General features: G+C 42.9%; 1 protein-coding gene across 1 annotated transcript; it reads left to right on the forward strand.

Annotated features, from left to right (window-relative positions):
- Positions 1-1,323: 1,323 nt before the first annotated feature.
- Positions 1,324-8,566, forward strand: LOC100830228 (peroxisome biogenesis protein 12). Its single transcript, XM_003573979.4, has 10 exons — positions 1,324-1,696; positions 3,139-3,244; positions 4,714-4,862; positions 5,970-6,222; positions 6,554-6,663; positions 6,923-6,997; positions 7,095-7,181; positions 7,678-7,764; positions 7,917-8,054; positions 8,146-8,566. Exons 1-10 carry the CDS (start codon positions 1,589-1,591, stop codon positions 8,215-8,217), a joined length of 1,185 nt encoding a protein of 394 aa, XP_003574027.1. The 5' UTR covers positions 1,324-1,588; the 3' UTR covers positions 8,218-8,566.
- Positions 8,567-9,115: the final 549 nt, after the last annotated feature.

Below are 9,115 nucleotides of genomic sequence, written 5' to 3' on the forward strand. Positions count from 1 at the left end.
TATCACTAGTACTATGATCATGAAAAAGATTTAGCTGTCTACAAACACTTTGTGTAAAGGTTGGAGGCGGCACAAGAAACAGATCCTTAGTTGTGTTATATGAGGTGCCATTAAATGAGTTGCACTACGATGAAATTCCCTTCTGAGATATCACGCGGACGGAAGGTGGAAGGTTTACGGGAGGCAAATCTGGGGCCAACTTGACCACGTGGCCCACTCCTCCGGCTCCGGCTTCGGCCGCCGTGCTCCGGCTGATGAGGAACCCTTGATGAGCCGGATGCGCGAGTACGAGCCGGAGCCACCACCCAGGTAGCGGTGGCGTCCGGCCGGTGGAGGAGGGGGAGGGAGGGCCGGTGGAGGAGGAGGAGGGAGCGCGACGCCTCTGTCGAGTCGTGGCTGATTGCCGGCGCAATGTGGGCGAGGACGCCGTCAATGGTGCGCCCCCGCCAGAAGGCGCGCCAGCCTTCGATGTTGTTCCGCACCGTCGGGTGCGGAACATCTTGGATGGCGCGCCGATGCTCGTCGGCGAAGTGACCGGCCCAGGTGGTGCTGGTCTCCCGATCCCACTCCGCCAACGATTGCTGCGCCGGTGTCAGGGCGGCTAAGCGGCCAGCCGTGGGGCAGGCGGCAATCCGGCAGCGACAGGTAGCCCGCTGCCCGGATAGCTTCGGCCTCGTCGACGCGGAGCCAGCGGCGCTCATCCCAATGGGCCATGGCATCGAGGGCGAGGGAGAGAGAGGAGAGAAGGCGAGGGAGGAGATGGCCGAGGTGAATGAATGGCGAGGTCGACGGCGCTGCCTTTTGTAGGCCGCCGGGGGTGTGAACGCGGTAGGAAACGGCGTTGGGAATGCGAGGGGGCGTGCCGCGTGAAAGCCGACAGGACTGGGTGGCGGTTCGACCCGGCGACCAGCATAACTCGCCTGCGAAGGTCAATTAATGCCGAAGCCGGTGAGGGCACTAAATGACGCTGACAAGGCGGGCCCACGCCATAAAACGCGACGCCGGTGCCCCCGCTCGCCTCCCCTTAGGCTAGGTTCAGCCTGAGGGCGTCGGCTAACTTTTTGGGCTGCGCCGGCTAAAATAAATAAATTGGAAAGACCGACTTGGTCCAAATTTTCGCGCCGAAACCTCCCAAACCTGTTTAGGGGGGCCGGATGGAGTTGCTCTGACGGTAAAATTGCCGTCTTCCCAGCCCCAGCCCACTGGAGAGAGAGAAAAAAGAGAAGAAGAAACCGTGAATTTAGGCCGCAGCTTATGTTTCTCCTTGGGCCTTGTTGTGGAGCAGGAAGGAACCACGGTCGTTTATCGGCCCGGCTTGCAGACAACCGCAGTCTCGTCTCCCTCACGTCCCCGACCCGTCTCCCTCTCGGTGAGACGGTGAGGTCACAACTTCTCTTTTGCGCCTCGCCTCTCCTTTTGCTCACCGCCGTGGACGCCCAGGGCAACACAAAAGCGCCACCAATAGCCCGCGGTTAACCGCCGGAATACAGCTCCGCCGCTCGACCTCGCCGCGCAGCGGCTGTCTGAACCGTAGGCTCGAGGCCTAACCCTACCCCCCCACAAGCCCCCGGAGGTCGGCGGCGGCACGATGCTGTTCCAGGTGGGAGGGCAGGGCGCGCGCCCGACCTTCTTCGAGATGTCGGCGGCGCAGCAGCTTCCGGCGAGCCTCCGCGCCGCGCTCACCTACTCGCTCGGGGTAAGTGGAACCTCGCCTCCTGTGCGACTCGATCCAAGTTGTTGTGCTCCTCGATCCAGTTTGGTTAACTAGTTGCTTGTAATCGGGCCACGTGTGTGGGATGTTTATGACAGTTTTGATAATGTCTCCTGGCACGTTGGCATTGTATACTACTAGCAATCTAGCTTGGAGATGATTGGAGACTGGAGACTGTCAGTTCTTTTTGTGTTTTCATTTGATCGATTGCTGCAGGCCACGGAATACAGTTAATCATGGAAGCTAGTAGTACACAATTTTTGCTTCTGCTGCTGTCGAACTTGGAAGCTAGTATTATTATGGTTTTCTTATGTTGTCTGACTAGATGCAATGAATTGGGTGAATTCATGGTTATGTGTGTAGTAGTGAAATCGAGTTCACGTTGTCTTTCTTTTTTAAACAGGGGCGTTGAGCTCACATGGTGCTATCCAGTATGTTAGGATACAATGTTAGCTGGGTCGTCATCTATATATGTTCGAAGATGAAGGGAGCTTATAATTTAATGTAACTGAAGAATGCATTCGATGACTTGAATTAGTATGCTTGTTAGCTTGCATGGATCATTATGTAGATTGTGCCTTTTTCGCAATAGCACTCATGGAACCCAACAGTTAGGCAAGGAGCTGAGTTTTTTGTTTTAGAAGATAGGAGCCGAGATGCAGTGGCAAATAAACCCACATAACAATTTGAAAGTACTCGGTAGAATGGGCAGGCCAGAAAAATACCCAAAACAACCACTTGCAACAGGACTCCGCGTACAAATATCTGATTAGGTACCTTAAGGCATAAGTGCTGATGCATAGTTTCATGGTGGTTGGCTTTTGTGGCGATTTGATTGCTTCATGTCCATAGACAATTAGACATCTTTGGTTCCTTATCTATGGATATGTTCATACAGAGCATTTTCGCGGTGTTTGTTTTCAGCTGCAGACTGCACTTAACTGATGGATGGGCTATATTTTAAAAAAGTTGATTAATTCTTTTTATCTTAGAAATTACGACTTGCATTATTTATTTTACAATCCAGATTCTTTGATTTGTCTGAAGAAAATCTTTGACTTTGTTTGGTCACAGGAATTTATTTAGGATGCATCGCACATAGCAATGCATGAACTTTACCTTGCAAAACATACCCCCTTCAAAAGTCAAGTGACAATTTATTATATCAACGCAATGTGAGTGTTTCCCAGGCGGTAAAGTGTTCTTTTGCTGAGGGCTGTTTGTGAGAAAGGTGGCTTGATATTTCAACACTACGTGTTATGTTTCCGGTTTTTTTATTAATGCCACAAAATTTTACCTGTTGTGACATGCAGTAGTCATTTTTCCAACTGATGTTTCTCTCCTCCAAACTTATCACTCTCTGTGTAGTTAATTTATGTTTGTCATAACCCTTCTATAGATTTCAAATTTACTATTATTTTTTTCAGGTTTTTGCACTGAGAAGGCCATTCTTGCATAACATTTTAGACTATGAAGATGAATTCTTTGCTTTGTTAATGGCTGTCCTTGAGTCCCACAGTCTACGAACAACAGGTATTGAAATATTCTTTCCCCCTGAAAATTATCTTCTTTTGCAACATTAGTAATATGAAGATTGGAATGGAAATAAGTGGAAACGTATTATTATGTATGTAGTAACGATCTTGAGCTGTTTTTTCTTATCCAATACAACTATGCAGCGGATTAGTAAACTTTTTAATACACCGCATACCAAATTACCAATATAGCATCATCCTGGGGTACCCAACTGTAGTATCCCACAAGAAGTTATTTTGGTTGTCGAAAGCATGGATCCAACAAGTTAATTTTTGGTTACTGGAATGGCTCCACTTTAGGACTCACTCATTCCACAAATGGAACAAATTACTAGTACTTGTGGAACAGGCTCATGTAGAGGTGGGATTGGACATGTTCAGTCCAACAGGCTTTGGACCTGAAGTGTGATGGATCTTATTGGACGGGCCATCCATAAGTGGAAGGTCCAACTAGTATTTTGGACTTGGACATCATAATAACCGTGAAATCCAACACCCATTGGATACACAGTGCGCTGCCTCTGGCAACTTCACGTTCGGGCAGACCTCACATCCACCGCGGCGCCGGCGGTGGTGTGTTGGCCGTTGGCTCCCTGTCCCAGCATCCTGCATCAACCCTCTGTCTCCCCTTCAGCTAGCTACCTTCTGTCCCACACGTTAGTCGCTGCCTCGTTGTCTTAAAGTATCGTGTCGATGGCGGAGAGCTGGTGTCTTCTCCGGAACATCAACGAACTGTGAATCCTCTTCCTGAGCCCAATCAGGGACTGAAATCGGTAGCTTTTTTTCCTTTTGAAATCCGGATCAGCTGCTTTTCTCTCTCAGAAATCGTTGGAGGGGCCTTGATTGTTGCATCGGTGGTACATCACCTTGCCGCCTTGCGCTGAGCTGTGGGAAGCTCTGGCCCTGGCGTTTTGGCAAACGAGGAGGAAGAGGGCCATGCACTAACTTTCTCCTCAACTATGGTGAAGCACCCGAGCGAAGATGATGATTAGCTTGCTACTGAACTCCAATTGGATTTGGATATTTGTGGGCATTGTGTGTTTGGATTTTGACATTAATTTAAGTGTGTTTGGTAGGATAAGGACCATAGCAAATATTTTGGATTATTAGTTGGACTTTTTGTCTTTGGATTTGGGCATTGATCCATTGCCAGCTCTAGGATCATTCCACATCTTGGATGATCCTGTCCACTTTCAAGATGGACCTGCTCATCCTCCCATGGGATACCCCCTATATTGAATAGCTCACTATTGCTCCTTCAATCTTTTTTTCCTAGTTGTAGTAGTACCCCCTATATTGAATAGCTCACTATTGCTCCTTCAATCTTTTTTTCCTAGTTGTAGTAGTGCAATAATATTACTAATGAAACTAGTTTCTCGTTTCACCAACAAACTTAAGTGATCATATTATTAACTTTTTTCTATAGTGATTGTATTTGATTATAACCTTCCTCTATATTTCTTTCAGACGGTTCTTTCTCAGAGTCATTATATGGTCTCAGACGGAGACCTGTTAAGGTCGCAGTGAAGAGATCTAGTCCTGGCACTGAATCCAGCGACAAGGCCTATGACTCTGCACTAAGGAGGCGCCAAAAAACCCTCTCTGTTGTCTTTTTGGTATGATGCCCCCTCGCATAATTTAATTTGAAGTAATTTCCTGCAACTTTATGCTTTCTTTGATATTTATTGGGTTTACATAGTTTGACTTGTGCTGATCTTTTTGCTATAGTCTATGAGTAACTATTACCGGAACTTTACTAGGTTGGTTCATATACTAAACACATTAATTAAATTTGGGATGTATCAGGCTAACACTTAGAAACAAAAATCCCCACGTGTTAAACCCTCGTGTGATCTTGCAATGCTTATGTGCCATGAGCTGCTTTTGTAGTTTGAACTTTGAACTGACTTGTTTATCTGTAGCCATCACTGCCTGGGTACCTCACTAGCATTCTAGATATGAACAATTGAACATCCATGATCCATATGTCCTTCCAACTGCAGTTTTTCTTTTTTCTGACAGAAATACCAAACAAAAAGCTGAGTGCAGATAAGAATTATGGGTTTCAGTCTTGACTCATGAAGTTGTTCTGTTAATCGTTGGTTATGATATTTGCGATCTAAATGCTTCTTCTGACGTAGTTAACTCTTATAATACATGTAAAATATTATTTTTGTTTTTATTTTACACTATGCTGCTGATAATCGGTCCATGTCCTTATTGCAGGCTTATTAAGCCCTTTAATGTATTTGTTCAGAATACCCACGGAAAAGTACTTGTTTAGCATGTGCTGGGACACAACTTTATTTACCTTAGCTTCACAATGTTCATACATGTATCATGCTGAAGTCCATGTCCTGATTTCAGGCATATTCAGCCCCAATTCCCTAATGTACTTGTGTAAAGTGTGCTGGATGTAACTTTATATACGGTGGCGTCTCAAATCTTAAAATATGATATCTTGCTTTAATCGGCAGCTCATATTTTGTGAAGCTGTGATGTTCTGCTTTTTACAATACACTTTCGAAGTTTCCCAGTAGGCCATGTACATCTGCATATACTGTGTTGCGTAGAATTGAACCATCTAATATTTTTTTGGCCTTATTAAGGTATGTAGATAAGACATGTAAATTCATACAGACAAATATGTATCAAATGATGAAATAGTTATGTTTTGGATTATTTCTTCTATTTATGCTAGACTGTTCTATATACCTGTGTAGGTTATTTTACCATATTTCAAGTCAAAGTTGCAGTCCATATATAACAAAGAAAGGGAAGCAAGGTTGCAGGCAAGCCTGTGGGATCAGGGTGAGGTTAGATTCGATGAAGCTGGTGCGTTAGATCAACAAGGGGAGACTTCTCAAGCGCAAGCTGAGAGTACTACTCGAGAAGTATCACATTTGGCACGTCTTAAGACGAATTTTGCGGCACTAATAGGTGTTTCTTATCCATGGATTCATGCGACCAATGAAGGTTTATCCATTGCTCACATGCCTAAACATCTTGTATAAATCAGAAGTTAGTCCAAAGCTTTGTTCTAGAACTAATAATTTTGGAGAGCTTGTTTCATTCCTAGTGTTCTTATGTAAGACCATTAAACAACTGCCAATCCATTTTGGTTTTGTGTTGTTTCGTTACTTTTGTATGACCTGCCTTCTCTTGGTCAATCTATTAGTTTGAAATGCGAGTAGACTTTGTTCGATTTGTCCTGCTTAAAAGCTTGTAAGCAAATAATTTTGTGTTGCTTCTCTGCTTGTTTCATGTCGGTAACACAAACTTAATTATGGTGTATGTTGATTTGCAGGCCTTTCATTTGCTTACCAGTTGCTGTATCTGTTGGATGCTACTAAATTTTATGGTCCAGGACTTCATGTGCTTGGGCTTCATGTTTGTCGTGCTACTGGACAAGAACTGGTATAATGCTTACCCATCTGCGTTAGCTCATAGATATTACTGGTTAGCACTTACTATAACGTATACTGAAGCATGCTTTAGAACTTATTATCATGAGACATACATTTTCTCTAATCTGTTACATTGGATTTTCTTAATTGATAACCATCCCTTTTTAATAAGAGGAAGCATGAAGCATTGTTAGATGACACAATCATTTACTGTTTTCCATGTTTTAGATATGATTATTCTGCTGACGTGCTTTCTCTTGACAAAGTAGATGGATTCATCTTCTAGGATAGCAAGGATTAGAAATCGTGAACTCGAGAGACTTCGTGGTCCTCCATGGTTGAAGGTAGGAAAGTATCAAGACACTATTTTATAGTGGGATTGCTGGCAAGTATGAATTGTCTACTCATTACTCACCAACAGTATTTTTACATGTTCTGCAGACTGTGCAGAGGGTGTTCCTTAGTTGTATGTACACGACTCTAGATTATGCACAAACTGGTTTAATCGCCGCAGTCTTCTTTTTCAAGGTTAGTTCAAATTTTCACCTTAGGAACACAAGACTAAAATCTTTCAAGGTTCTCTCACTTGTATCAACATTCTCTCAGAAGAGTTTGGGTAGAGGAGTAACATTTCTGAGATGAATGCTTGGATCTTAAAGTTCTGTTCTAATTACTCCCTCCATTTCACAAAGGTTGGCGTATTTTGTTTCGTTAAAACAATATTTTGACCAAGAATTACACTATTAATATGTAAAATATATGATACAAAATCATGATTATTAGAAAGAACTTTTAAAGACGAATCTATGGATATAAATTTCATGTATGTAAAACACATACTAACAGAGTTATCATTGGTCAAAGGTTTGTCTTAACGAAACAAAATACGCCAACCTTTGTGAAATGGAGGTAGTATGTTGATGTCCTTTCTTACTCTCTTAACCTGTAATTTCGCATTCTTCCTGCGGTAGCGATTCCACCGTAGAGCCACACTTAACGTTCTCTTTCTGGTGATCCTATCTAGATGATGGAATGGTGGTATGAATCTGCTGAAGAAAGAATGTCAGCTCCAACTGTATATCCCCCACCTCCTCCTCCTCCACTACCAAAGGTATATCTCCTCTGACACCTGAGTAACAATCCATGGCAGCATTGTTTTGATTGTGAACAGAACTCCTGGTTTCACAAGGATGCTATCGCCTTGTTGCTTTTATAGTACACATCTGTAGCCCTAATAGTCGTTTACGATGTTGTTTTCATCAGGTTGCTAAAGATGGACTTCCCTTGCAACCTGACAGAACGCTGTGCCCTCTGTGCTGCCAGAAGCGCAATAACCCCTCTGTTCTCTCTGTTTCTGGTTTTGTTTTCTGCTACAGCTGCATATTTAAGTCTGTCTCTCAGGTAGATATTCTACTAAACCAGCCATTTAAAGCAGCCCATTTTGCTGCGTACCATCCCTACAACGTGACATTGTCGTTCCTTTGTTCTACAGCATAAAAGGTGCCCCGTGACATTGATGCCTGCCACTGTTGAGCATATCAGGCGCCTCTTCCATGATTTGTAGATTCGGTAAACAATACAGTTTCTGCTTCCGGAAGAAGAGGGAGGTAGTTATACAAATGTATTCTCCAGTGCCATCCATTTTTGTCAAGAATGGGTTCTCGTTTTGATAGTATGGCCATCATAGACGCTGATGATTCTTCTCCCTTCGGAAATTTCATGTCCATACGCTCCTGTTGTCATTTTTGTTTTCTGTTTAAACAATATGGCAAAGCAAGTTCAACTCAAGAGATTTAGGTACTGAGCCATAATTACCGTTAGGAGATTTTCACTGGGATGTTTTATAATGACCCGGGGTGTAAAACCTTGTAATCATGATGTAATATAAGCATATTTTATTTCCTTTGACAGAATTTCTTGCATATCGCCCATGCATTTCTCGCATTAGTTTTACCATTAATCGCCCTTGTTTAAAATAGTGTGAATGCTCAAAACTAAATTTTAATGAAGCATGCACTAAAAATATTTTTTGGAAACTACTTTGATATTTGTTTATTTGTTTATGAGCCTGTTCGGTTTTTGAAGTGTTTTTCCTCTCTATTCTTAAATTGGCAAAACCATGTAGTTTTTATATGGTGAAATTATAGCTGCTGTATACTCATGGAAATTTATGTGTTATTTTACATTCAGGTACCCAAATATAATATTTATACATTGATAGATTATATTTCACCTACCTAGCTCGAACCTAAATTTGGGGCATGATCATTTAGTTTAAAAACAGTCAAAACCATTTTGTAGAAGTTTGAGAGAATTCACACTGATTAGTTATGTGTTTATATATGTCATATCAGGTTTTACAGATTGAATAAAGTTAATTTGAATTCTCAGAAAAATTGAACTATGAATCAACTCCTTTTTTTTTTGAGGATCACTCTTGACTTGATTCAAACTTGACGTCC

The sequence above is a fragment of the Brachypodium distachyon genome, chromosome 3 (assembly GCF_000005505.3).
Source record: "Brachypodium distachyon strain Bd21 chromosome 3, Brachypodium_distachyon_v3.0, whole genome shotgun sequence".
Lineage (NCBI taxonomy): Eukaryota > Viridiplantae > Streptophyta > Magnoliopsida > Poales > Poaceae > Brachypodium > Brachypodium distachyon.